This window comes from Colletotrichum scovillei, assembly GCF_011075155.1.
Source record: "Colletotrichum scovillei strain TJNH1 chromosome Unknown Contig00001, whole genome shotgun sequence".
Classification (NCBI taxonomy): Eukaryota; Fungi; Ascomycota; class Sordariomycetes; order Glomerellales; family Glomerellaceae; genus Colletotrichum; species Colletotrichum scovillei.
In genome coordinates, this window is record NW_023336259.1 from 4,276,977 (window position 1) to 4,304,088 (window position 27,112).

The 27,112-nt window shown below is 51.8% G+C and overlaps 9 protein-coding genes across 9 annotated transcripts; 3 read left to right on the plus strand and 6 right to left on the minus strand.

Annotated features, from left to right (window-relative positions):
• Nucleotides 1-1,224: 1,224 nt before the first annotated feature.
• HER10_EVM0002136 (endonuclease/Exonuclease/phosphatase) lies at nucleotides 1,225-2,151 on the minus strand (the record flags this gene model as incomplete). The annotated part of the gene is made up of 1 exon (XM_035471861.1): nucleotides 1,225-2,151. One exon carries the CDS (start codon nucleotides 2,149-2,151, stop codon nucleotides 1,225-1,227), a length of 927 nt encoding a protein of 308 aa, XP_035338058.1.
• Nucleotides 2,152-3,640: 1,489 nt separating this feature from the next.
• HER10_EVM0008248 (rta1 domain protein) lies at nucleotides 3,641-5,001 on the minus strand (the record flags this gene model as incomplete). The annotated part of the gene is made up of 2 exons (XM_035477778.1): nucleotides 3,641-4,751; nucleotides 4,811-5,001. The coding sequence occupies 2 exons, from the start codon at nucleotides 4,999-5,001 to the stop codon at nucleotides 3,641-3,643; spliced, it is 1,302 nt and encodes a 433-aa protein (XP_035338633.1).
• A 1,004-nt stretch (nucleotides 5,002-6,005) lies between these two features.
• On the plus strand, nucleotides 6,006-7,211 carry HER10_EVM0007137 (uncharacterized protein; the record flags this gene model as incomplete). Its single annotated transcript, XM_035476703.1, has 2 exons — nucleotides 6,006-6,367; nucleotides 6,422-7,211. 2 exons carry the CDS (start codon nucleotides 6,006-6,008, stop codon nucleotides 7,209-7,211), a joined length of 1,152 nt encoding a protein of 383 aa, XP_035338528.1.
• A 146-nt stretch (nucleotides 7,212-7,357) lies between these two features.
• HER10_EVM0000296 (FAD binding domain-containing protein) lies at nucleotides 7,358-9,469 on the minus strand. Its single transcript, XM_035470084.1, has 4 exons — nucleotides 9,021-9,469; nucleotides 8,548-8,953; nucleotides 7,597-8,499; nucleotides 7,358-7,538 (listed from the first exon to the last, which is right to left on the minus strand). The coding sequence occupies exons 1-4, from the start codon at nucleotides 9,449-9,451 to the stop codon at nucleotides 7,365-7,367; spliced, it is 1,914 nt and encodes a 637-aa protein (XP_035337904.1). The 5' UTR covers nucleotides 9,452-9,469; the 3' UTR covers nucleotides 7,358-7,364.
• Nucleotides 9,470-13,161: 3,692 nt separating this feature from the next.
• On the minus strand, nucleotides 13,162-14,840 carry HER10_EVM0010389 (polyketide synthase). Its single transcript, XM_035479849.1, has one exon. The coding sequence runs from the start codon at nucleotides 14,697-14,699 to the stop codon at nucleotides 13,305-13,307; it is 1,395 nt and encodes a 464-aa protein (XP_035338836.1). The 5' UTR covers nucleotides 14,700-14,840; the 3' UTR covers nucleotides 13,162-13,304.
• A 311-nt stretch (nucleotides 14,841-15,151) lies between these two features.
• HER10_EVM0005239 (polyketide synthase) lies at nucleotides 15,152-22,971 on the minus strand (the record flags this gene model as incomplete). Its single annotated transcript, XM_035474861.1, has 7 exons — nucleotides 15,152-20,430; nucleotides 20,488-20,937; nucleotides 21,002-21,494; nucleotides 21,544-21,656; nucleotides 21,713-21,836; nucleotides 21,885-22,404; nucleotides 22,466-22,971. 7 exons carry the CDS (start codon nucleotides 22,969-22,971, stop codon nucleotides 15,152-15,154), a joined length of 7,485 nt encoding a protein of 2,494 aa, XP_035338330.1.
• A 587-nt stretch (nucleotides 22,972-23,558) lies between these two features.
• On the plus strand, nucleotides 23,559-24,626 carry HER10_EVM0012164 (uncharacterized protein; the record flags this gene model as incomplete). The annotated part of the gene is made up of 4 exons (XM_035481565.1): nucleotides 23,559-23,850; nucleotides 23,914-24,039; nucleotides 24,098-24,237; nucleotides 24,288-24,626. The coding sequence occupies 4 exons, from the start codon at nucleotides 23,559-23,561 to the stop codon at nucleotides 24,624-24,626; spliced, it is 897 nt and encodes a 298-aa protein (XP_035338981.1).
• A 426-nt stretch (nucleotides 24,627-25,052) lies between these two features.
• Nucleotides 25,053-25,748, minus strand: HER10_EVM0011435 (uncharacterized protein; the record flags this gene model as incomplete). The annotated part of the gene is made up of 1 exon (XM_035480868.1): nucleotides 25,053-25,748. The coding sequence occupies one exon, from the start codon at nucleotides 25,746-25,748 to the stop codon at nucleotides 25,053-25,055; it is 696 nt and encodes a 231-aa protein (XP_035338920.1).
• Nucleotides 25,749-26,148: 400 nt separating this feature from the next.
• Nucleotides 26,149-27,073, plus strand: HER10_EVM0005410 (uncharacterized protein; the record flags this gene model as incomplete). Its single annotated transcript, XM_035475029.1, has 3 exons — nucleotides 26,149-26,410; nucleotides 26,464-26,960; nucleotides 27,020-27,073. 3 exons carry the CDS (start codon nucleotides 26,149-26,151, stop codon nucleotides 27,071-27,073), a joined length of 813 nt encoding a protein of 270 aa, XP_035338343.1.
• Between the last annotated feature and the right edge of the window lie 39 nt (nucleotides 27,074-27,112).

Genomic DNA, 27,112 nt, shown 5'->3' on the forward strand with positions numbered 1-27,112 from the left:
CTCCGCTTCGGATTGATCGTATAATTCGTAGTACTGGGACAGAAGTTCTGTCAATTTCCCAGTGGTATCAGATGCTACGAGGTCCATAGTTCTGGTGCGACCACTTTCAGCGTAATTATCTCCCCTATCCTGCAGGCTGGAGGCGAGCTGTAACACCTTCTCGGGCGAGTCCTTCCAATAAGACTGTCGTAGTTGTGAATCAGTTTGAGATTCCTTCATCCTTTATCAACGCAATACATCAATGTCTGACTCCGAGAATTTCAGAGACTCACATCTGCTTGCAACGCAATGAATGGTGCTGCCCTGACCAGCTCCCAATCTTTCCTCGGTCTGTAAGATGTTGTAGAAATGCCATGGGCCTGACAGAGCAAATCTCTAGCCCTAGCTTCTTCCTTTTCAGACCCAAGCGGGGCGTTAAGAAACGCTTCATAGATGTTGCTGAACTTCCTGTCGTTGGCTAGATGAATCGCCTCACCTAGAGCTTTCTGGGTGTCTGCCATTGGCACCTGCTCCCAGGCAAACTCAGAGATCGCCACGTCAAATTTCTTCACGGCAACCTCAGCTTCGTTGCCTGCCTTGTCTCGCAAGATTTTCTAGATGACCATGTGTTCTGTCAGCTGACTAGAGCTCTAGGTGTATGTTGGAGCTGGAGATAGACTCGACCAACTTTGAGCTCACGATGCTGGTCATCGAAAACGTCTCTCTGTTCCTTGCTGAAGTCATGCACAGCCATTTTGACAAAATTCTGCTAATGCAAAAGCTGTCGAGGACTGACTTGCCTGCAAATCAACGAGGTCCTATTGATCTATTGAATCCCAAAAGTATTTCGTTCGAAAATGAGAAATGCCACAAACGCCTTAAGCGGGGAAGTGAGACCTTATGAGCTCAAGTGTTGTTGTTTGAAGCTAGTTCTCAACTGAGCCATCGCTCAAGGAACTATGACGTACTCTGCACTGACATGATCTTATGTTGCGACACAGATGATTAGCGAAAGCTAGACACAAAGCATCGAGCTATTGCCTTCGTGCGTTGTTAGGAAACCGCCCTCCCTACGCACATCAGGGACACAGGCTGGCGTCAATCTGAGGACGGTCACCGCAACAAGCACTCGATGTAATACCTATTGCAACTTCATGACGCTCGGCGATCAACATATAGCAAGATTTGGTAGAACATGGGTATCGAGACTCAATTACTGCGTACATCTAATCATCGCCTCAGAGACTAGGACAACAAGGTGACATCTCCAACCACGGGTCTGTGGTCGCTGATGAGCATGCCATTGACCAGGTTGTTCTGTATCTCGTATCGCTGGACCGAGTACTTCTTCGCGTCCTTGGGTCCAAGCCAGACAAAGTCGATGCGGCTTCCCTGCTTGGTCGTATCGAAGGTCGTGTAGGTTAACTGATTGGGGCCAATGCGCTGTTCAGGCGTAGCCATGTTATACAACTCCTCCATGAAACCCGTTCCTGTCAACGCCTTGTACCCATCACCGTTGGGGTCAGAGTTGAAGTCGCCAGTGAGCGACACACCCAGGGGACCGTATGTTGTCTGCACAGCTTGAATCTTGGACACAGCAACCTTGATTCCCTCGCTTCGAGCCTGCGAGCTGACATTATCCAGGTGCGTATTGGCGTGGATGAACTTCTTCCCGCTGGCAGTATGCTCGAACACGGCAATGGTTACGATGCGCTTGCTGCCGGCTCCCCAGCCAGACGAGACAGTATCTGGTGTCGGTGAGAGCCACTTTGTCTCTTCGTGGAGCAGCTTGAGGGCATCGGTACGGTAGAAGATGGGGTTGTACTCGCCACTCTTCTTGCCGTCGTCGCGGGCGACGCCGACGTGGGCCCAACCGGAGCCGAGTCCGTCCTGGATGTCGTTGAGCTGGTTATCGAGTACCTCTTGTAGGCCGATGACGGTGACGGCGCCCGTGGGTGCATTGGTGCCTATGCTCTTGATCGCGTCGATGACATGGGGCTGACGGCAGCGGTCCTTGGAGATTCCGCAGAGGAGATCCCACCACGGCTTTTCGCCGGATTCGCGTGAGCCGGCGTCGTATCGGATGTTGAACGAGGCAACACGGATGGGGAGACCCTGGGCCACAGCTACTCTGGCCAGGAGAATGGGTGCGAGAATGGTTTTGATCTGCATTTTGAAGCAAGAAACGAATGACTGGGGTAAGAGCAATAAGACTCGGTGCTGATCACAAATCTCGAACCACGATACCTACGACCGCCCCTTATATACTCTAACGATGTTTCTCTGCTCATCGCGAGAAAGGACACCGAAGTTACAGAACACAGCCCAATAAGGCAGTTGAATACAGGATTGACAGGGGTCTCCTCTAAGACGTCAACGTCCCGCGGGGTGCAGTGCCCCTCGCGAACGCCAAATCGACACGTGGGTAGCATCCACGCTGGATTTGATCTTGAGACGCGGATAATTATGCGGATAAGGATCAATAGCCGCTGCTTGCCCAGAGGCGCGATGTCATATTGGGCGGGATCTGCCAGATACATGCCCCTCCCTTGCAAAGAGAGGGGTCGCAAGTAACCTTAATGGCGAGCCTATTAAGAGCCAAGCCACACGGCCTCCCACGCCAGTCTGGTATTGATAGTGGCCGTCTCAGAGTCTTCTTTTTAAAGAGCGCTGAGAGTAGAAATAGACGCCTACAAAAAAAGACCGGACGAACTGCTGCGCTAGCAGTACAGGACTCATTACATAAACCTCGACCAAGTAGAACATTTCTCAGTCGTACTTCGTGACCGGTTTTGCCTACAGTGGTTGCCTACCTCTCATCTGCCCACTCGGTATTACCGCCCGTAACGTATATGCAAGGTATTATTCTCCTGAATGAACCACAATCCAACAAAACTCAAAGTATCAGGCCGGCCTTATGCTCCGAGGAAAGTGGGAAACGGAAAATCTCATCTGAATCAATCACGGGCTTGATGTCTTTGCCGCCTCCCGAAGTTTTTGCCCCCAATACATCCTCCGGACCTCTGCCTACGATGTGCGTATGACGAAGAGCTGGCGGGAGCCTCAACAACAAGTGAACTGATGGATCTCAGCTTGGAGATATCAGTATGTCTTCAGGCGCTTGTCAACTAGGCAATTACTGGGAGCTCATAAATGTTTTCATCTGTTCGTTTGCCAATTTCTACTTGACGGTTTGCCGTAGTGCGCTCAAGCAGATACTCTCAGCATCCTCAGCCCTACGACTGACCTTTATGTGATTTTCTGTTTGATCTTGAAGCTAAATGTTGTCACATTCCTGTAGCTTCTCGAGCTAGTCGGTGGTGTGCGAGGTTGTCAGACGACCCCGCAATATCTACAGCGATTGATGGAGGGTCGCTTGTAAGCCTGAACCTTCTCCATAAACCTTTCTTTCAAGCTTTTGAAGCGCGGTCTGATGGATTGTGGCATGTTCAGATCCTTAGTAGACATCTTGTATTCCACCCATCCCCGGAGCTGCTCGCAGTTGACTACCGACTTCGGTACCTCCCGCATGCAGGCAGGTAGTCGCTTGCTTTAGGGCTACAAGACTTGAACTATGATTCGGAGATAGCACCCTAGCTCTTCTTCCTTGGTTGAAGATCGAAACTAAACTCTTTGGAAGAGTCCGAAAGCTTCCATCCTCCTAGTAGCTGTCCATCCTCCACCAGAATCTGACGCCTTTGGAAGAGTCCGAAAGCTTCCATCCTCCTAGTAGCTGTCCATCCTCCACCAGAATCTGACGCAGCAGTTCACCCCTATTCTTTTCATAGTCAGACTGTCCATCATTCATACGCAAGTATGGCTTCATGGCCATTAGCACTTCTCGAATCCACTGCGCGGCCCTGTTCTCATCAATCCTACCCGCAGCTACCAGCTGACGCTTAACCTCTTCCAACCGCTGTCCCTCGTCGACATCCAAAGCAGCGCACATCACTCCAAGAAGAATGTGCGATCGCACTCCATAGTCCAAGTCGTTCATATCGATTCCTTCTGTCTCCTTCTCCATAAAAGCCGCCAGGAACGCAACCTCCTCTTCGCTTCCTAGCTCCGGCTCCCACCCTCTGCTGCGCGCCTGTTCACCCACCCCGCCGTCCGGCCACCCACACCAGCTGACCTCGCTCTCACGCGTCCCATCGAGGTCTGGCTCAAGATACGGCGAGTTGACAGTTTTCCATCGCTCCTGCGAGTAGTGTGCTTCCCAAGCCCACATATCGAAACGTCCCTGCGCGACGGAGATACCGAATTCATTGTAATTCCATTCCTCCTTCGACGACTTGCCAAAACATCCTATGTTCATGTACTTGAGCCAGAAGCGAGCTTGGGTCTCCGAGTACGGCTGAACATCTGTATAGTCCTCTCGTAAGCGTCCGATGGTCTGCTCGAGAGTGTTCAGGGCTATCTGAGTGATGGTCTCGACGAAAAGGGACGGCTGTCGTCGATGGGTGCGCACAACGTTATGTGCCCACCGCGGAAGCTTGGTTAGGTGGCCGTTCCCCTTGTGTCGTGGCTGCGCAAGAGGGTCACTTGAATCTGGTAGATCTTGCAAGTCGGGAAGCCGGTAGAAGCGAGCTGATATTGGCTGCGCGAGGAGAGTAGATGAGTAGTACTTTCGCCAGGCATTCTCGTCGAGTAGCTCGGAGTGCTGTGCATAGAATCCATCAAAGTCATCTGCCGTAGCGAACTCGCCCTCGCCCTGGTCTGAGAAGCGGTACATGGCGGCTGCTAGTTGAGCGAGATAGAATATGTCTAGAGTTCTTTTCATCATTAGCTCAATCTTCTTAGCCACATACTTTCTCGTATTCAACGACCTTACCGGTTAAGGCTCAAGTCTCCGTGACCAAATGACCAGCCGCGTGTGTGAAGTTGCTCTACAACATCAAACACGCCTCTGCCGTCCCATAATGCTTCATCCAAGTAAATGAATGCTATTCGCAGTAGTGGAATGTGGCTATCAATTGGTGTCCCCTGGCTTTCGACACTCTCGCGGAATTCGTCAGCACTCATGGCTCATAATCCCATCCTAACACCTCGAGTTTACGAGGTGTAGACATGACCGCTTCTAGGCGGCAGTCCTTCTAGTTTCTGCGGGGCGCCGGGAATACCCCCTCGCCTTACGTAAGTTCACGCCAGGCCTAGAAGTGACAGCCTTTGGTCAGGATAGGCATTTGGTAATCCCGTGTATGAAGGAGGTGGGTTTTAACACGATCCTGATGAACATTTAGTTTCAGACTCATATGGTAAGGCCACTGAGAAGCGGAACGAAATTGAAGAAGGCAACTTTCCGTTCTAGCGATTATTGAACAACACCAGCCGATCTAGACGTCTGAAAAATCCGTTCCTCCATTATTTGCGATACCTCAGCTTACAAGGCAGCTTCATATTGGGAAAGTGCGGATTCCAGAACTTGAATTTGATGTGTTTTTAGCGCTCTCACTATTTAGGTAGGCAGGCTTCTTAATACCTAAATGAAGTTGATTCAGCCTGGGATAGATGGGCCAGGAGAAGATAGTCACCTGAAATTTCATCGACAAAGCCTCGCTTCATGTTTGCAGAAGTCAAGCGATGCCTGCGGCTCGGATGCAATGAAGGTTGACACCACAATGTCCTGTAAGTCTTTGTGCCGTTATGCTATTGTGTTTTGAACATAGCGAAAAAGAACTGTGATCTGCAATTAGCCGCTTTTTGGCTATGTTAAACTCGCCTCGTTGTCCTGTGACCCCGGTAATGGGCTCCGTGACATTGCCTTATTAGGCATCTCGGAGGATGCGCTAGTCGAATTTGTCTCTGGATGGAACAATTACCAATGCATTTGGGCTTTACACTATCGCATTGTCGCGGCTGCTTGTGTCGGGTAAATGTTCAAACGCGAGTTTGCAAGACCTTCGGAACTGAGCCGGCAGTGGCGCTCGTTGATGATACGGAGACCTAAAACAGTCAAGAACCGAAGCTCACCACAATATGAACGCCAAGCAACGAGTTCTCCAAACCAAAACTTGATGCCTAGCACAATGGGAAACACATTGGGTCTCCTCGTCTGCCTCACAATTCTCCGAGGAGCTCTTGGGGCGACCCTGATTGCCTCGCACTATAGCGGGCAACTCTATACACTGAACTTATCGTCAACAAACCAGCTCACTATTGCGAGTACAGTCAGCTCTGGTAACCGCATGCCAGCATGGCTTGACTTTGACCCCGTGTCGAAAATCGTCTTCATCCCGGATGAAGTACAATGGAGCCAGCCACTTCTGAAAAGCTTCGCTATTTCAGCTGATGGAAGTATGATATCGAAGGCGCAAGCTCAGACAGCCGGAGGCGAGCTTCATAGTACGCTCTATGGACCTGGCAATGGCTACATCGCAACAGCACAATAGTATGATAATAGATCACTTCTCACGAGAAATGACCTTCGCTAACAATGATGTAGCGATGCATCGACAATTTCTACCTATGGACTCCCGTTGGGTGGTACAGGTCAACCCTTACAAAAACTCACATTTACCATGTCTCAACCAGGGCCGGTGCCATCTCGACAGGATAAACCTCACCCTCACTCTGTCTTCACAGATCCCAGCGGAAAATATCTTCTTTCTGCGGACCTGGGAGCCGATCTTATCCGTGTCTTCAGCGTCGGATCGTCACGCATTCTGACTCAATGTACCTCTTTCTCGACTGGACTCGGAGACGGACCTCGCCATGGAGCGTTTAGAACACAAGGCAATACGACATTTTTGTTCACCGTCAATGAGTTATCCAACTCTGTGACGTCTTGGTCGGTTACTTACCCGGCGACCGGTTGCCTTGTTCTTGCGAAGAAGCAGACCCTGTCGACATTTCCTCCCGGAAAGGCTGCGCCGGCTGGTTCGAAGGCAGCCGAAGTTCACGTCAAGGATAACTTTTTGTACACCTCGAACAGGAATGATCAATCTTTCGGGACACAACAAGATTCCATCACGGCCTACTCAATCGACCAATCAACAGGCCTTCTCACATATCTCGAGACCACCAGTGCTTACTCATTCTTCCCTCGAACTTTCTCGATCAATAATGCCGGGACTATGGTTGCTATTGGTGGGCAGACGAGTGCCAACGTCGCAGTTGTGGAAAGAAACGCCACTTCGGGTAGACTGGGGAAGCTTCTTGCAACTCTCAAGGTCGGCAATCCAGGGACTGTGAATCAAGAGGATGGTCTCAGCGCTGTCATCTGGAACGAGTGAGTCTCGCGTCATAAAGAGAGAGATCAACGGACACAAAAATATCGTTCCCTTCATTACATGTATTATCATGAAATCTAAGAATCTAGTATCCTCATCCAATATCATCATAAGTGGTATCTCCAAGTCCAGATCGCTTCTTCAATAACGCTTCAATCATTTCGCTTTGCAAAGCCGGTTCGCGTAGTCAACAACACTCCAATCTTCACTGCCCGGTGTAGACCAAGAGAAGAAGACGCCGTTGGGGTCCCACTTCTTCTTGATTGACGCCAGCTTAGGGTAGATCGGGCCCCAAAATGCGTCTTGCCAGTTCTTCATGAAGGCATAGTTCTGTCCACAAATATTAGTACTGATTGAATGATGTAGAACAGAGAGATGACTGGCTTACCTCGTTCACGTATGCAAGGCCGTTAGGACCAGCCTGCTTGAACTTCTCGGTGATGGTGTTGACCATCAGATCATTGAGAGCTAGCTTCGTCGCCCAGGTGGCATCCAGGGCCTGCGGCAAGATAGCCATGGTTCGCATGGTCGCGCCTCTCCACTTAGGGTGCGTTGCGCTTTCAGACTTCTTCTCATTACTTCCCGGATCAAAAAAGTGGCTGATAACGATGCCGAACTGGTTCGGGGCCGGTGCCAGCGCAAGTTGGATGGCCTCAGCGATGGCCGGCTGGTTGCTCGCCATGTCGTCGTGGGTAAAGACCCAACCACCCGTCAGACCATTCTGGGCCGCGCGTTCGGGTTCGAAGATGTCGTGGAAGAGAGTGTAGTAGTTGGGATACTCTTTGACTCCAAAGTCGTACGGAACCTTTTCGGTATCGAGGTACGTGAGAAGCGGCTGGACGACAGCTGTGAGCTGCTTGGCGGTCTTGTTCATTCCCATGATTGGCTGCACGTGCAGTGCTGGTCCGATCGCTGGCGGGTACAGCTCATAGATGCCGTACAGTCCGTTGTCTACCATTTGGTTTCCGAGCGCGTTGAGCTTGTTGACAGCCTTGGTGACTTGGTCGAAGTTGGCGCCTGTAGTAGCGTTGACGTTCAAGAAGAGGGCTGCCCCGGGAATGGTGTCGGGGTATGTCTTGACAGTGACGGATAAGACAACCGCGTAGTTGCCCGGGCCGCCTCCCCTGAGAGCATAGTATAGATCGGAGTTCGAGTTGGCGTTGGCGGTGACAAAGTCTCCGGCTGCGGTGAGAACTTCAAAGGAGAGTGCCTGGTCGGCGCCGAAGCCATAGTTGCCGCTCAAGGGGCCGTGACCACCACCTCCCATGAAACCACCTGCAACTCCCACTGTCTTGAGCATTGTTAGTTAGATAAGGCAGATAGGATGATACAAACTTACCTCGCATTCACCGGTGACCACATTCTGCGGTGGGTTTCTGGCATGAGCTGCGTTCGAGATCTCGTAGCCTTGAACTCCGGCACCGATAGTCATGGCAGGCCCCTTGTAGTCTCCGGGGCCTTTGTATGAATCAACGAAGGAAATGTCCTTGAAGTTGTGAGTGTTGATAGCCAAGGATCCAGCACCTGCACTTCTTCCCTCGAAATCGTGGCCCGTGTTGCGGATGACGAGGCGCAAGTTGTTTGACTTTGCAAAGTCCACGCCAGCCTTGACCTGAGCTTTCGTCTTGGCGATGATGACGAACTCAGGGTAGTTGCCGAGAGCGCAAGTCTTTGTGGGATCTGTGGTCAGTTCGCAAGTGTTGTTGCTTCCCCACGTCCACAGCTGCGATGCAGGTTGAGAGATTCTGATAGTTCACTGTTAGTACTGGACTTGGTTCTCCTCGACAGCCCGGTGCCATAGATGAGACTTACTGCCATCTCTCATCTGTCCATTTTGCAGTGGCCTCGGCGCACTTGGCAGCATCGTAGGTTGCGATGCCGCGATACGTGTTGTAGCAGACTGCAGCAGGCGGAATGTGCTGAAGGAGAGCTCCTCCCACGGTCTTGTTCAGTTTACTCCAAGCATCGGCTTTGGGCCAGCAGCTGTCGGCCGGAGAACATCTGCACTCGTACTTTTTGCCATTCTCCTCGTACGCGACGAGCTTTGGCGTTGAGATCGCACTGACAACCCAAGAAAGGCACGCCAGAAGCAAAACGTTGGCCATCGAAGTCCGGGTCATCTTGCTGGAAGACTTCTGCGTTTCCGTCCGATCGTAGTCGTCGTTGCTGTTGCTGCTGTCGACTACTGGTCGCTGGCCTGCTTCGAAAGCAAGCTGCTCCAAGGTCGTGCTCCTCTTGGACATTTTGTATTCGGGTTCGAGCTTGACACTAGTTTTCTCGGTGTGGTCGCCGAGCTGCAAGACACCGGCGCGAAGCTCTCTCCCTCGCTGTGTGAGAGGCGAATATCACCTAGCTGCATGGCCTGCGTTGTACTGCAGCGAAGCTAGTTGTTAGTCTCGTGGGAGGGAGGATCGGTAGTGAGATCTAAGTTGTTTCTCCGAGTGAAAGAAAGAGACAAGAACTCCCATCCCCGAACCTCAAGTTCTCCAGTTCTCAGTAGCCGAGCAGTCAAACGGGTGGTGGAGAATGGTAAGGTGTCAGCAGGGGGGGCCTTGGTATTAGCCGCCATCTGCTTGCTGTGTCAGCCACATCGGCGGCACGGAAGAGTCAAAGGAAGAAGAAAACTGTCGCGACAAGTAAATCGGAGCGATAACTGAGTGTGGATAGCTAGCGCGTATAGTAGCATCGACGGCGTGGTGCGAGTTAAGATCATGCGATTAGTCGGGGTCCAGTTCCATGACTTGGAGCAACGCCAGTGGCTGTGGCAACCTGCCGAGAGACGTTGGGGTAAGAATTAGCGTTCAATGACGGATACCTGCAAGTCTGCCAATGGAGATTAATCCGTAGAATGCGAGCTTCTCGTCTCTCCAGGGAGGCGTCAGAGTCAAACTCTCCAGATATGTTGTTATTGAAATATTGCTTAGACAAGGGGTATACGACGAGGGAGAGAAGCGCGGATCGTGAACGCAGGGGTTGAGCTGGACTCAGTCAAACTTCAGTCAGTTGCGAAAGTTGTGGGGGTAAGACACGGGCAAATCCCGAATTCCACAAACGTCACTACGGCTCCAGCGAAGCTTCAGAGAAGCTTCAAGTCTGTATCCGTTCAGTGTTCAGTGGGACTTCCGGCAGGCAAATCTCCTAATCTGCGTAAGTTGCGCGGGAGCTGGGGGTCGCATCATCCGAAGTCCACTCCCAATTTTGGGTCGATAACTGGATGGCACACATCCCCATGTCCTGGTAGAGTATGCCGAGCCGCTCGGCACAACCTTTTCCATGTTAGCGGCGCCAACCAGCGCACGGCACAATGCCGAGTCGGAGGGGCAAGGAAGTCGGCAGACCCTTGACAACGCAGCATTGCAGCATGCTTCGAGAAGCTCTCGAGTCGAGAAGCTTGATCGTCACACTCAATTCCAAACAGCAACTCGTGAAGAGAGAAGAATACGATATTGTTGTTATCTGCCCAATTTCGAAATTCCATGTTTTGCGCTTCGAGGATCGACATTACGGGCGTCAATAGAGTGTTGGACGGCTTTTGTTAGTTAGAGCGTTGGAGCGGGCCGAGTCATTTCATGCTACCTAGCGCAAGTGCGACGAGTCCAACGGCTTGACAGACAAAGCATAAGGAACGGGACAAAGAACTACGGGAAGGCTTACAGAGGACACGCGTTTCTCAAGGGATGGTCCGTAGTCTCAGTCGGGATAACAAACTAACAAGTCCAGCTAGCACTGGCGAGCTAAAGGCTTGCCGTACGGCCTCATGTTCGCATCGTGTGTTAGTTTAACGGCCGAAGAGGACGCAGCGGAGAGGCCGAGGCAAGTGACGCCGAAGGCTGAAGTCAAGCCTTCGGCCGGTACAGTTCAGAATCAAGCTCGAATAAACTTCGCCAAGAGTATTCGGGTTCGGGTCATAATCCTGACTCGGGGTTCCGAATAGACAGCTGGGCTAATATGGAGCAAATGAGAGGTCGGGGCCAATATGGGACCAGGCGCCCTAGGAAAGGCTGTGGCTGATGAAGGGAAGATCCGAATCTTACGTCCGTATACTAGACTATCTGCAGACCTCGATATAGTCATCAGGAAGTTCATAGCTCCGCTGCTCCGCTCAACGCCGCTGCCGCTGACACCACATCGTCGTCGGCGGCGGGGTCAGGCGAGCCATGCTGCGGATGCCTGCTGGAAAGCGTGGGGTAGAGTTGGTGGCGACAGCGACCTTTGCATCCGGAAGTCGTATGTGGACGAATAAAGTCACGGTCCGGATACCCGTCCCTTGCTGGCGGAGGAAGCTAGGAACCTCCCGACGAGGTTCTTGCATGCAAGACCTTTCCCCGCCGGCACCTTGAGCTGAGATGCGAGGTCGAGGGGAAGTAGACTCACGACCCACGTTCGGGGAGTCCCAGGCTGTCTTGCCCTCTAGGCTTCGGCGCAAGTAGACATCTGCCTACACTAGCCATAAGGACAGCTACTGGGCGGCACCAAGGCCCACGCAGTTCAAGTTTTGGGCAAAAGAACGCCGGTTGTCGTCGAGCATGCCGAGCTCATCATGCCGACGGCCTAGATTATGATCGCATGGGTACTTTAGGTGAGAGTTTAGGCAGCGTTTCAACATCACGGTAGCCGGCTTACGACTGCCCATGACCAAGTTGCTGTTGAGTTCACCAGTCAAAGATTCAGCAAACTTTGCCATAAGATCTTCAGGTAATACCGGGACTTGCATCAAGGTATGGGACGATTAATCCAGAAAGTAGGCCCCAAAAGATGCCACCTCGCCCATCCTTGGAATATTTCGTGCTTAAGATCAAAGCCCTATATCCTAAGTCCTAAGTCCTAATTTGCCTCGACAAAGGTAACCAAATCGTCCTCCCAACAATACTTTCGGCCAGGTCTTCACTATGGTGTCGAGCCAATTCAGTCTAGGTCTCTCATCTAATTTGCAAAAGAGGTGACTTTGCCTGGACGCCCAGATTCTAGGATAGCATAGCGCAACGTTTAAGCTGGATCTAGGCCTACTTTCTGATTGAGACTTTGGGTCTTGGCTCTGTAGCCATAGTCTTGTCTTGGAGTTCTCGTGACAGATCGTCCCACGGTGTTCGCGCTGATAGCCTGTTTAAGTGTGTGAAGGGAGAGTCCTCGATGGAGAGGAAATCCCGTAGGTTGCACCCGCGTTGACCATCGCATACTTCCGAGACCCTGGATGCGATAAGTGATGGCCATGTGATAGCTTCAACTCATAGCTGCCATGAGTTGCCACCGCTCGGCGACCTCGGCGGCCGGCCTGGCCACTCGCAAGCCTGGCCAATTTCTTGGCCGACTTGATGCAAGGAGGTCACATCAAAGACATTCAACCAAACTTATTGAGGCTATATGTGAGGATACTCAAGGGGCTAAAACGTGAGATGATGTAGTGATCTCGCATGTATCTCTAATAGTCACACGACGGTGTCAAGTATCAGCTAGCCTTTTGGCCGGCGAGGGATCATCCATCAGGGGTTTGATCAAATGTATCAACTCTATCGAGGGTACATCAGGGCAAAGAGCATATACCGGATTTTATGTTATAGCACAACTAATTAGCAAACAGCGGTATCGTGATGTATATTGAACATACCTCCTTGTTTCCCGATATTTCGTTATCTTTAATAGCTTTAGTTCAGGCTGGAACTGCCATGTTCACGATGGTGGTTTCAGGCTCTACTTTACGACATTTAGCTGCGCCCTGAACACAAACACATGTACCTACCTTGACCGGAGACGAGAGTCACAATGCACAGAATGGTGGCTGTGGCTCTTCCAGGGTTGTTTGTTGCAACATCTTGCGCAGCCTCGAGATACCTTTCCGGCCTTCTCGAACCCTTATTCAAGGTGCAGACATCAGGGCTAAAGACGTCACTCACTTTACCGATGTTATATGGACCATCGCTCAGAGCAATCGAAATTGTAGCTGATGATGATTGATGTGCGATTCTGAAATCTCAACCCCTTGAGGAGTAACAGAACTATTCAAATATGAGAAAAGGCCTGACCCAAGTGCCCCCCAATCCACCAACTCCGTAGAAAGACTTTTGTAGTTTACATTCGGGTATCAAAAAAGTTTCAATTTCACCTCCCGATGGGGTAGTTGAACATGAGGAGGCCATTCAGACCCCCAACCCAGCCATCGTCGTCATAGTCCGACGCGTCGCCCTTGCCTGGTCCGCAGATGACACACGGCACACCTCCTTTCCAGTCACCGTTGCTGGACTCTCCCACCATCTCGCCCTCGACGCGGATTTCAGTGCCGATACCTGCGCCGGCGCTTCGCTTGCCGTCGATACTGACCTCGAGCTCGCCATCGCGGTTCTTGCTACTGACCTTGAGTGTGACCTTGGTGTTAAGGGGGAGGACCAAGGGTCGGAAGCTTAAACTTCGCGGACAAATTGGTGTGATGAGGAGCGATTTGACGAGGGGGTGTATGATGGAACCTCCGGCGCTCAGGCTGTAAGCAGTAGAGCCCGTAGGGGTGCTCAGTAGAATGCCATCTGCGACAGCTTCCGTCAGGAATCGGTTATTAAGGTAAATGTCAATATGGGCAAGGTGAGGCTTTGGCCCGCGGTGAATGAGGAGTTCGTTAAGAGCGTGGATCGGTTGAGGAATGTCACGTTTCGAAAGTATTGTGTCCTCGGGATGTTCGGCTGGTAGGTGTGCCTGTGACTTCGTCGTTGGGAGTAATTGGCTGCTGATGTTCTGGCCATTGTTGTCGTACACGCCGACGCGTAGTCGGTGTCTAAGCAAGATTTTGGCTGCCCGACTCTGTCCCATGCTCTTGCCAGGAGAAGCGTGCCATCCAGACTGAGCGCCGTCCTTGACGTCGTGTTCCTTCTCTCCGCTTGCGACTCTTGTGTGTGGCGTCAATAGATCGTCCACGGCGACGCCACTCCCACTCATGTAAGCCTCTCTCCAGGCCCTTTTGTATTCCTCAAACTTCCACTCTGCCAGGAACCCTATTGTACCAAAGTTGAATGCGAGAATGGGGGGCACGGCTTGATACATGCTGAAATGGCTTGCGGCGCGCAAAATGGTTCCGTCGCCTCCAAGTGTCGTGATCATGTCGATTCTGTCCGGGAATGCAGATGGGTCACATGTGTAGATGGGGAAGTTGAAGGACTCGTGCACCATCTGAGCGACTCTAGGCTCAAATATGAGGTTAAGACCAGAGTATGTACTTTGTAGGTGCTTCGCAAAGTCGATGGTCGCTCGTAGGACTTGCGGGGACCGCAGCTTCGGCATCAAGAGGATATTTCTCGGAGGCGTCGGCCAGTGTAGAGATAGCAAGCCAGAGGTTGAGTTCGGAGGATCGCGATATTTCGGGATAACTCTAGGCGGGAGGGAGGACACATCGCGAATCTCGGCAGCTCGAACAGAGGCGGTCGTCGAAAAGTGCAACGGTCGAAAAGCTCGAATCTGCGCCGCAGCCCCCGGTCTGGGGCATAGGCGGAAGGCTCCTGATCGTGACATTGTCGCGCAGCTGAATTTCAGATGGAGTAAGGCGAGAGAAAGCGGGCGTCGCTCATGGTCGAGCGGTGTGCTCTGGGCCGCTGGTAATCTGTTGACTGAGCGCGAGATGTGGTGGTGGAAATAGTCGCGCCTCGATGAACTGCCAATGACGACAATTCCATTGGGAAGCCCCACTCGAGCTTTTCTTCCATGCTTCACCGAGCTGAGTCATCCCGGATCAGGCACTTCACCGAAGATGCCGATTAGGTGAAGACCCCACCTCGGAACATTGCCCCGATCATATCGGCCCCACACTCCGCTCCCGGGCCGGCACCGCACCGTCAGCTATAGTTCAATTTGGAGAGGAGATTACGGCAAATTACAAGAACGTAGTAGTGGTATGGTTTAGTGACACTATGATTTCTTTACGATCGTTTACCTCACAACACACACCTTCGCGTCTACGTTTATTTCTATTTCTTCGAGAGCGCCGTTATCCTTTCTTTCAGCTGCCTTCCGGCGAGTTGCCCAAGCTGATCGAAGCTCTGCGCACTTGTCAGCTGCAACACACTGATGTCTCCGCCAAGCGTGTGTTTCCACCAATTACGAATCTCAATGGTCATGAGCGAATCGACTCCAAGCGCTGAAGGTGATAGAGAAGTGTCAACCCCGTCTTCTTCCACCTCACGCATGAGAAACCCAAATACCCGGCGTGCAATCTCCTGCGCGAGATATGCCGTGGATGTCGGGGTTTCGATCTGTTCCGGTCGCGACTGCAGACTGGATAGGAATTCGGCTAAGCCTGATGACCCAGCCTCTTTCCGAGGGGCCATCTCATCCTCCGCAATATCTGGGTAGAGGTTCATGCGAGGATCGTGCTTCCACACAACTCGATTACCAGAATCATTGATAGAGGTGCTGCAGTCAAGGCCAAGTATCAATTGGCCATTCATGGCTGACCAGGATGTCTTAGTCTCTGCGCCCGTTACCACTGACCGACTCTCAGCGATGGCGAGCTGAAGACCTAGGAGCATGTCGGCTTCGGAAACCAGTTTGGAGCCGGACTTCCTTATGGCATCTTCGACTTCTTGTGTACGACTGACATGGCCCACATCCTCGACACCTCCTAGGTCAACCACCGAGCAAGGCAAACCCAGACCACGGCGGTATTGGGTAAACGCATCAAGGAAAGTATTGGCAGCTGCGTAGTTTGCTTGACCTGGATACCCATGTACACCCGACGTGCTACCAAAGAGCACGAAGAAATCAATGTCATGAGGTAGAGTGCGGTGAAGGTTCCATGTCCCGCGTATCTTGGGCGATGTCGCCGTTTGCCACTGTGACAGTGTCAGATCAGAAACTGCACCGTCGGCAAGCACCATTGCTAGATTTAGTACGCCTGCGATCTGTTTGGATGAAGTAAGTCTCGAAATGATCGCTTGCATGGACGTCTCGTCTGCTATGTCGCATGACACGGCATCAACCTCGCAACCTGCATGACGAAGTTCCGACAGCAGAGCTTGATCGTCAGCGCTGCGTCCGGCGGATCTCGAGATGAAAAGCAAACTTTTGGCACCGTGAGAGGCCATCCATCGCGCTATTGTTGCTCCCAAGCCACCCATGCCGCCGACAAGTACATACGTAGCTTGCTCACTGAAGTTGGGTGGCAGAGGCACTCGAGATATCTTCAATGCCTCGTCATCGTTCTCGGTCATGTCGATGACCACCCTTCCAATGTGGGTACCCTGATACAAGTATCGGAAGGCATCTTCAGTCTTACTGCAAGTGAATACCTTCGTAGGCTTCACGGGATGGATGTGACCTTGCTGATACAATTCCACACATTTCTGTAGCAAGCGGGATATGATGGCAGGGTTCTCAGCGGCCAGATTCGCCATCTCGACGCCAATGAAGGACCGGTTCCCATCGAAAGCTGCCATAGCAAGTTTACCGCCCGCTAAGGTATCTTTCTTCCCTAGCTCGATGAAGGTGCCATGAGGAGCGACACAATCCCATGATGCATGTAGAAGCTCTCCAGACAGAGAGTTCAATACGACGTCAACACCGAGGCCACCTGTCGCTGCTTTGACACCCTCCACAAAACTGACATTTCGAGATGAGAAGATCTGGTCTTTAGGAACATTCCACTCTCTGACAAGGAATTCTGCCTTCTCGTCGCTGCCCACAGTTGCGTAGACTCTGGCTCCAATCCATCGGGCTACTTGCATGGCCGCAATGCCAACACCACCGGCGGCGCTGTGGATGAGCACAGTTTGACCAGCCCTAAGGCCGGCTTTATCTACCAGGGCTTGGAGGACCGTGGTGAATATGCAGGGCATTCCGGCCGCGTCAGCAAAGGCAAGTGTATCGGGAATGCGGATGCAAAGTTGTGCTGGGGCCAGAATCTCCGTAGAGAAGCAAGCCGCCTCGGGCGCGAAAAGCATGACGCGATCACCAACCCGAACGTTTGTCACAGAAGTACCTATGGACGTTACGATACCGGAGGCTTCACATCCGAGGCCTTTTGGAGCCGAAGTTTTGATCAGGCCCATTGCAGTGACGACGTCTTTGAAGTTGAGACCTGCTGCATGGACATCAACCTTGACGTGGTCGAACGGTACATCGTCAGGCAGTTGACGAGAAACCCATCGTAGAGTCTGTAGGGCCCCAGGCCTTGAGATTCGCAGCATCGTTGTCGAAGAGATTGGAGTTTGGGACGCTAGAGCGCGAGAAACTGGAGACCACTTGCATCGCGGAATCTGGACGCGGTTTGTAGAATAGGAGAACTCCATGTCTTCACCCATATTCGAAACCAAGGCCCCATGTGGGGAGAAAAGACGGCTTGTGACCTGGGAAACAGCCTTCAGAGAATCTGCAGTAACGCTGTCAAGCTCTATAGTAGCAAAATGTACTCCGACCTCTACTCTTGCTGTTCTCGCGATGCCGAGCACTGGAGCGAAGGTCGGATCGACCGATCCGACCTGGCAGGGCCGCGTCAGCCAAAGTAGCCTCGAGTTCGTGTCTCGGAGAGTCTTCAGTAGGCTCTTGAGGTGATCTAGCTTCGTCTCCGTCATATCGTGGAAATAGCCGTCGCGGCGGCACAGATCAATAACAGATACCACCACACTGCCGGCAGGTGAGCCGTCATAACCAGGATTTGAAATGGTGACAGGGTGACCTAGACGCCGCCAGGTTTGTTCAATTTCAGCTACCAATGGATGTGACTCTTCTTCGCACAGTAAGGTTATTTGCTGTGAAGTGAGACTGGCACCTTCGCTCGGCGCAGTAGGACGAGCAATGATCGTGGCATTGAGGTTGTGTTGCGGCCCGGCATCATAGACAACCTCCGGAGAAGAGAAGCCAGCTTGAGATAGACGCTCCTCCCACTGCTCTGGAGAAACATAAGGCTCCTCTGGGCGGTTATCAGAGTCGCCGAGCCACCATCCCGAAAGGTAACCCATGATGAAATTAATCCATTTCGTGTTGCAGCACAGTTCATGCATCAAGAGTCTTCCATCAGGCTTCAGCAATGACCTGACATGCTGCAACGTCTCGTTCAGCTTCGGAGTAGCATGGAGCACATTGCTTGCAACGATGAGATCGTACTCTTCACCGCAGAACCCCTGATCAGCTGGATCGCGACTGATATCCAAGACACGATAGTCCAAGAACCCGGGACGAACGTCACGAAAACGCTCCTTCGCTGCCGGGAAGAACCCAGCAGAAACATCAGAGAAGACATAGGTCCCGAGCACTTTGCCATCCTCGAAGCAGTCTGCCAAATCTTTGAGAATGCGGGAAGTCAACCCCCCAGTTCCGGCGCCGATCTCGAGAATTTTGAGGTGGCGACCTCGTTTGTGAGACAAAAGGTGTAACAGGGGCTTATAAGTAAAGAGAGTGTTCATCCAGTCGTAGAGTTCGTGAAGGGCGTTGTCTTTCAGGAAAACCTCAAGCGGTCTATCTGTGCCATTGAAGAGTGCTTGGGCATGTGTATAGCAACGTTTGATAAGAACGGCCGCAGCAGATGCACGTGTCTTCTCAAGCTTCGAGGTGATGTCTTCAATATTCGCACGAACCTCTACAGCGTCTTTCTGAAGCAACTGTGGGCCGCGTTGAGTGATATAGGATCGAAGCCAGCTGTAGTGCTTTGCCAAATGTGTTTGGGTCTTGGTGATCGGTATGTCTGCTTCGTCTACTTCCTTGAGTGCCACTGCGCCGCAAAGTACGAAAAGCTCTTCGAGTAGCTGATGTGTCTCCGGGAATGAGGGGTCAGATGCCGATGACACCAAGTCAATGGCATTTGCCAGCTCAATATCTTGTTCCCAAGACATGACTGCAACCTTTGAACTATCCGTCGCACCTGCAGCAGCATCGTCGAGGTCAATCGGGGAGAGCCGCAGACCTTTCATGAAGACGACTGGTTCATCTCCGGGACTATCGCGTAATGTGCCAGTGCAATCCCCCTGATAGTCTCCCTCACCACCAGATTTGACACTCTGGAGCAGAAAAGCCACCTTTGAGGCCTCCGAGCTGACGAATAGCTCATCAATATGAGTCGGCAGATACAGCCTTTGAAGCAAGCGAGGTTCCCCGGAGTGGTTCGCGACGATGAGAGACTGAAGCATCAGATCAATCGTGACTGGGTGTAAGGCATAGCCACACTGATGCTCGGGTTTGTCTCTCTCATCGGATACTTCGATCGATACAGCAGGCGACTTGACGCTGGCGCGGACCTTCTTCATACCTCGGAAGTTTGAACCATATCTGTACCCCACCCGTGACATGGCTTTGTACCATCGTGCAGGCTCAACAGAACGAAGGAAGGACTCTGGATCGAGTCTAACGATACCCGGTCCTTTAGACGCGCGACCACCTCTGACACGACATGTGCAGTGCGTTGTGCATGTGCCGGATGGGGTACGACTCTGAATCGTGAGCTCCCACCACTCCGAAGTTTCCTCATGGTTGAGCTCTTCTTTTCTCCCAGAAGTGAAAAGCTCGATCTTGTTCCCTTGAGGAAGAACAAGAGCATTGGCGATTCGTAAGTCACGAATGGTGTAGGGTGCCTGCCCGGAAAGCTGCCAGACGACCTCACCAGCCATAGCGATGTACCCGGCAGCTGGGAACACAACATCCGAGCCGACGCAATGGTCCGCGATCCAAGGAACATTGTCCAGCGAGAGAAGACACCTCCAAGTCGGGGCTGTATTTGTACTATTTGAAGTGCGTGATCCGAGCAGCTCGTGTGGCGGGTGTTCAGGATACTGCCAGGACTGGGTCACTTGTGAGTCCGGCCAGAAGGTCTTGCTCAAATGCCACGGATACGGTGGCAGATCTGTCAACGGCCGCGCTCCATCAGGTATGGGAAATTTGACGGGGACGCCTCGGCAATGCATCTCGCCAATGGCAGCAAGGAAGGCTGTTGCGCTATTTGAGCCTCGTTTTTGCACGGCTAAGTAAGACGGAGTGATGGCCATCTCCGTGTAAATCTGCTTTAAGGGACCGGCCAGCGCTGAGTGCGGGCCGACTTCTAGGTGTAATGTGGTTGACGAAGTTCGGAGCAGTCGTACCACAGCCTGTCGGAAGAAAACTGGCGATTCCAGGTTTCGCTGCCAATACTTGGCGCCAAAGTCGGAGGCTCGTTCGAGCGTTTGGGATGAGACGCTGGAGTAGAAAGGGACGTTTGGCGATTTGGGACTCAGGTGTGTTTTGAGAAGAGATTGGTACTCGATACCAACTGCACGCATATGATCTAGAAGAAGCGTTAGTTAGTAAAGACTGGAAAATTAGGCTCTTAGTCTGGACTTACGAGAATGGTATGCCTTGTCAACCTTGAGCAAACGAACTAGAGCCTCTGGCCGAGCAGACCTGATTGCACTACAAACTGTCTCAAGGGCATCCGTATCCCCGGACAGAGTTACACTAGAGTTACTGTTCTCACAAGCGATGACGACTCCAGTCGTTAAAAACGATGTGACTTGCTCTCTTCCAAGTCCGATGGCAGCCATAGAGCCTTGAGCTTTCGATTTCTTGACCATGAACCCTCGGTAATAGGCGACGATGATCGCTTCTTTCAGTGTGAGCACACCAGCCGCGTATGCAGCTGCAATTTCACCGCTGGAATGACCAGCGACAGCCTTGGGGGCGATTCCATATCTGGCAAGGTGCCTAGTCAGGGCTATCTGGACTGCAGTGCAAATGGGCTGGGCGAATTCCGCTTCCCCGAGGCGGGAGGTCGAATCCGATTTCATAAGCTCATCTGGTACATGTCACCGTTGATTAGTCTTCCTCGATGGTGGTTTCCGTAGAAAGGATGCACTGACTTCTGATATCCCAACTGGGACGGTGGTCTTGCGGAAGACTCTTCAAGACCGCGTCCATTTCCCTGATATCCTGCAGGAAGTCTCTACTACTTTTCATCAGATGCGATCCCATCCGGGCCCATTGAGCGCCTTGGCCTGTGAAAATGAAAGCGATGCCCTCAATTTGTGAGCCTGGGCGGAAACTAGGCACGGGGGGAAGGGTGAAAGCCAATTGGTCGCAGTCATCAGTGACGACCGCAAAAGTGCGATGCGATAGGTGAGAGCGACGATGCATCAAGGTGTATGAAAGATCTTCCAACTTTGCAGGCCTGGCTCGGAGGAATTTCTGGTAGTCGTGTGCGGCCCTCTTGAGTGACTCTTCGTGACCCGCGGAGAATAGCAGCAGAGTCGCTGGCTCTCTCCTAAGAGGTGGTGAAGGAGGTGGCGTCTCGACATTGCCATGGCTTCGAACTGTTGCCGAACTTCCTACTGTTGTAGCAGATTCTAAGATTATCTGGTAATATTAGCTTTCGAGCCCGAAGACTATTGACGAGGTGACATACATGAACATTGGTCCCTCCGATTCCGAAGCTATTGACACCTATTCTTTCCGCCCTTTCTTCAGGCCAGGGCTGTGGCTCAGTTGGCACCTTTAAGCCTATTGATGTGAAAGGAACTATTGGTACTGATTAGTCCCCCGGGCACTGCTATAGAGGAACGCAACGAACTTACTGCTGACACTAGGAGTATCGAATTTGATGTTGGGTATAATTGTTCGCGTTTCCAAAGACACTACTGCCTTGATTATGCTTGAAATTGCCGAAGCTGCTTCAGAATGACCTAGGTTGGGCTTGATCTAAGGGAATGTTAACAGCTATTCGTGAATGGGAGCCGTGGCACTCACGGATCCAATGAGCATCCCCTTGTCTCCGAATATAGCGCCAACGGTGCATGCCTCAATGGTATCACCCACCGCCGTGCCGGTGCCGTGGCATTCGACCATGGCAGTCTGCCACATCTGGGTTTCTGGTATACCCGCGTGTCGATATGCATCGCGAATCAACTGCTGCTGTGCTTGTGCACTCGGTGTTGTCAAGCCAAGGGTCTTCCCGTCGGAGTTCGTTGCGGACCCTCTAATAATAGCACGAATCGGATTTCCGTCGCGGATCGCGCAGTCGAGCTTTTTGATGTAGAGGCAATTGATGGCTTCTGCGCGCGCATAGCCATTCGCACTGGCGTCGAAAGTCTTGCACGAAGCATCGGGGGATAGTACGCTCTGCTCGGCCATGAGCTTGGTGAAGCCTGGCGAGAGCATCAAATTCGCCCCGGCAACGATCGCAGAGTCGCATTCGCCGGCACGTATTGCCTGGCAGGCTAGGTGGACTGCTAGACCGGCAGCTGAGCATGCTGTGCGGACGGTCATGCTGTTGATAAAAATGATCAGTTCACGCGGAAATCTTCAAACCAACACAAGCAGAGAATCACCTTGGGCCTCTAAGATCGAATGCATGAGAAATGCGGTTTGCCTGCACAAAATCCATGTATCCTGTCAAGCGATACATGCCATCGTCTTGAGCATCAACGGCGTGCATTTCTCGCCAGTCATCTCCGAAACTGCCCACGTAACACCCAATCCTCTGACCCTGCCAGTGTGTTTCTGCAGCACTTTCTAGCGCCTCCCAAACGACTTGCAGAAGCAGCCGCTGCTGAGGGTCTAGTTTCAGCAACTCCTTGGGGTTCATAGAAAAGAGTGAAGGGTCGAACTTAGAGACATCGTCGTGTGAGAGCCAGTATCCTTCCTCGGTCGGTAAAGGTCCTGATATACCGCTCGCTGTGAAGTGGTGGTTTTGCGAGTTGTACCGCGGACAATCTGGTTTGGAGCGCGCATCTTTGCGGTTGATGAGGAAATTGTACAGTGAGGTTGGGGTGTTGATGCCGCCAGGTAATCGCAGACCGATGCCGCAAATCGCTATAGGCTCAGGCTTTGACATTGCTAATGCTCGACCTAGAAAACAGCTTCCCGTGGCAATAATTGTGAATGTGATGATCAGTGGTGCGATGGAATAGGTACATGTACCAGGCCCCTTAGCTTTCTGTCTTTTGGTGAACCTTCAGGTTCAGCTTCAGCTTCTCTATTCCTATGAAGAAGCTGTGAAGAAGGCTCACTATTCCCCTTAGCCTGATCTGATTCGAGTGGGAAAATGCAAAAAGACCGACTCGCAGTGTAAGCGGGATTTCCACATGGCAACTGTCCTAGCGAACCCCTCCAAGCCCCTGGATGAAGGTTCGGACCGCAAGAAGCACCATGTTGTAATTCGGACCGGGCCCGACTAGCGGGTACGATGCTGCGGGCAAGCCTCCTTACCACCATACCCAACCGAAATTTCTGTTGACTTGCTGTAGCATGATAGTTCTGCACATGGATCATCCGACTAGCTAAACTTCACGCTCATTCAGCATCAAGTGAAGCCATTAATCATCCTAACCATCATAGAGAGGTGTTTGCAAGTTCCATACCCGTAGAGTGATAATTGTTCGTTGACATGTTCTTGTAGCATACTCACATGAACTGTGAGCCATGGAGAAGCTGAGATCAGTCTTCTGGCAGTCTACGCCAAAATACAACGCTGTACGCACAAGCCAGTCCGACGACGACGGCCAACAAGAAGGCGTGGAAGAAAAGCTACGCAGTGAACTGGCGGCGCTGGAGAGCAACATCTGGTGTCTGCGCGCAAGTCTACTAATCACCATTGTAGCGCTCATTCTTGTGACCATCTTCGCAGTGGTCGATCGAGTTTCGTATGATAAAGCGTCACTTAATTGCGGAAAGGGGCACATAGGTAGCGATCCGAATGGCTTCGTGCCTCCAGGTGAGTCGCCTTTTCCTGAGTGAGGCAAGTGCGGCGATAGCTTGACTCACAAGTTGGTTTTAGAGATCGGTGAGCCGCCGCGGTGGACGCTGTTTGACAGCACATCGCCATATTATATCGAGGAGGACACCTTCTACGATTTAAATAAGACGAAAATGATGGCGAAAAGACTGAAGAGCCTTCACAACTGTAAGTCCATGTGTCTGTCTTCTCTACATTTCCAAACACACCGCTAATACAGTGCCAGCCTCAAATGTGCTCGTGAACGGAAACTTTGCGGATTGGAAGAAGCCGGATGGCACTCTGGCGAAGCTGCCAGCCTATTATTCTACAGTATCATATCGGCAAACGTACATCATCCGGTCCTTCCACCAGATGCATTGTCTCGTGAGTTTCGGCATTACTTGTGAGCCCCATTATATCTAATGTTGTAGTAGATCTCAATTGCAGAGGAGTATGGGCATAGGGCAAACAACGTGTCGTCACAGTGGGCTCCCAAGCATATAGCCCACTGTCTCAATGCAATCCGCGAAGCCATCATGTGCCTAGCCGATGCCACACCGATGACCTACGTGAATGGCTTTGCCGTCGGGCACGTAACGGATGACCAGCAATTCATGTGCAGAGACTGGTCAGCGCTGCGTAAGTGGGCGAACGATCCGGTGAGGGGAATTCGCTACAAGAACATCGCGCCTGAGGGGGCCGGCTACGACAACAACACTGAGATTATTCCTTTCCCGGAACTTTCTGAGTTGGAAAAGGTCGGTCTGGCATGAGCTTGGGCGCATATCTGAGAACTGAGGCCTTGCGTTAGTGTACTAGGATTAGCAGAGACCACACTGAGATATGGCGGGCAACGACAAAAGAGTCCGGGGAGGATAGCGCTATTCATGCCATTCGAAAGAGAACCGTGGTACAGTACCTAGATTGACAGGTAGCTAGAATAGAGCGCTTTTCACTTTGGAAGCCTTCCTTTTTTACATGAAAAGCCAATATCGAAACGTTCCTTTCCACTTTTTCTCAATCGTCTTAGCTAAAGTAGGTGTACTGGTTTGACATGACATTTACATCCGCTCAACTTGAATGCTGTTGGAGATGCTGGGCTATCTGATTGAGGTATAAGCCCCTTGTACGCGCTGTATAGATCAAATGACATATCACAGCCTCCGACCAAACCCTCCTCAATCCATACCTCTCAAAAACTACCCGACCAAGCAGTCCACCTCGTGAGGCTCATTGTATACCCGAGTGATGTTTGGCAAGTCGATTTCCCAAGACTGCGGGATTCCGTTGTACAAGATGCAGTGCTCGACATGCTTCGGGTCTCGGCAAAGAGAATCCAGAACTCGAGGTTTGAAATGGGATGCATACGTGATCCTATCCCAGACATAGCTGCAATGCATGTGATGGATGGTGCCGTCTGTAAAGATTTCGCCATGTTCACCACTGGCAGCCACATCAAACGGAACTTCATTGATACGTTCTCGTTCGTACCAGTACGTCGTGTTCCTCCACTTCATATAACCCAAGTATTTCTCGTGCATCTCTTCATTGAAGCATCTGGGATGCATCCATGTGGAGAGCATGAAGTCGTAGACACAGCCTCGGGCTTTGGACTCTTTCCAGTCAGGGGAGCATTTGCCTAGCGATACAGGCTCTGGTGGTCGTGCGGGTGTCATGTCGTGAGTTATTCGCCCAAGGTAAAAGATCCCAACTGCTAGTGGTATGAAGGCAAGTTTTCCGGCTATTGCCCACATGCTGTTACGCCGTGCTTTTTGTTTCTGCGGGGCAGCAGCGCTGTAATCCACTGAATCGGTCTCATCATGGTAGCTGGTTCGTCGTGAGCTCGAGCCTTCTTCGCTTTGCGGTTGTGGTGGAAGAAACGCCTGCTTCTCCATGTCGAGAGACAAGTTAGTTGATCGTGCGGTGTCGAGTACTGTGGCGATCGATGGGCGATACTGAGTATCGAGGCCCTAGCATCTGTAAACAGCACTGTTGATAAGTAAAGATGGCTCTTTGGCATGGATATGATGGGTAACATCAGCTGGGCGTTGAAAGAGTTCGGATACAACTGCGGATAAGGTTGGGGCCATATCTCGGTCCGTAGGCAGAGTGGGCCAGCATCCCGGCCTAGCTGTCAATTCATGGGGAGCAAACACTTGGTCTCAAGGCTGCAATCCTTCCCAGAGAGATCATTGCCTTCAGTTCTGTCGATAATTCCAAAGCTGACGTAGCAACATCACCAACCATCATATTGCTGGCCCAGGCTGTTGCCGTCGAGATACCACTTCTCCCACCATGCCCGCGGCAAACCCAGTGCTGATTCAGGACATCCCAAGATCTCGCAATGAGCCGCCACCAGTATTCTTGATTCACGATGCCAGTGGGCTTCTCACCAGCTACTTCAAGGTTGGAACTCTAGGACGCAAGGTCTATGGAATATGGGACCCCAAATTCGATGCGGACGGCATTGGCGGATGGCAGAGCGTAACGGAAATAGCTGAAGCATACATCCGCCTCATCAAAAGAGTCATGCTCAGAGGAGAAATCGTCCTCGGTGGTATGTGGTGCTAAGCCCTTCACTAATCGCTTCGAGCGCTAACCAGAATATAGGATGGTCATTTGGGGGCGTTCTAGCAGTGCAAATCGCCCATATGCTAGCGATGTCAGGCCGTGGCCTGCGCGTGTCGCGAATCATCCTCATAGACTCAGTCTACCCTCGCTGTCCTCGACCTGAAGCTCAAAAGGAGCCGGCAAAGTTGCATCACGCCCCAGCTCTTCCTGGTGTTAACCAAGAAACCCGCGACAAGCTCATGACTGCTCTCATGCGAGCGACTTGTCTCTCTGACCAGTGGGACCCTCCGTCGTGGGCGTTGCCGAGGACCGGTGTTCTTGGTACAGCCCGCTCCCGGGATGTCGACCCGACTCCGCCGCACGTGGTGTTAATTCGAGCCAAAGACTTGGTGCCTATGGCGGACCCGGCTGAGAAGTGTCCTCTTGATAGAACTCGGTTTCTACCTCAACTTGGTTGGGAGGATATGCTGGAAGGGTTTGTGGAGCAGGTTATTGAGACGACAGGTAATCATTACAGCGTCTTTGATTCAGAACATGTAAGTCGTCACTGAAGCGAGGCTACCGTGCAAAAACATCTACTTACCCGGCGAGAAAGATCGATACTATCACCGCTCACATTCGGAAGAGTCTAGATATGAACCTTGGTTGATAGGATGAGGGAGTTCTGGGTTGATGTTAAGCACTTTAC

What these genes read in the sequence shown, in the direction of transcription:
- HER10_EVM0000296 (XM_035470084.1), bottom strand. Translation starts at nt 9,451, where the DNA reads ATGTCCAAGAGGAGCACGACCTTGGAGCAGCTTGCTTTCGAAGCAGGC. An exon ending in TGGTCACCGGTGAATGCGAG is followed by an intron (nt 8,500 to 8,547) that starts GTAAGTTTGTAT and finishes ACAATGCTCAAG; the next exon opens with ACAGTGGGAGTTGCAGGTGG. An exon ending in GCCTTGCATACGTGAACGAG is followed by an intron (nt 7,539 to 7,596) that starts GTAAGCCAGTCA and finishes ATTTGTGGACAG; the next exon opens with AACTATGCCTTCATGAAGAA.
- HER10_EVM0010389 (XM_035479849.1), bottom strand. Translation starts at nt 14,699, where the DNA reads ATGTCACGATCAGGAGCCTTCCGCCTATGCCCCAGACCGGGGGCTGCG.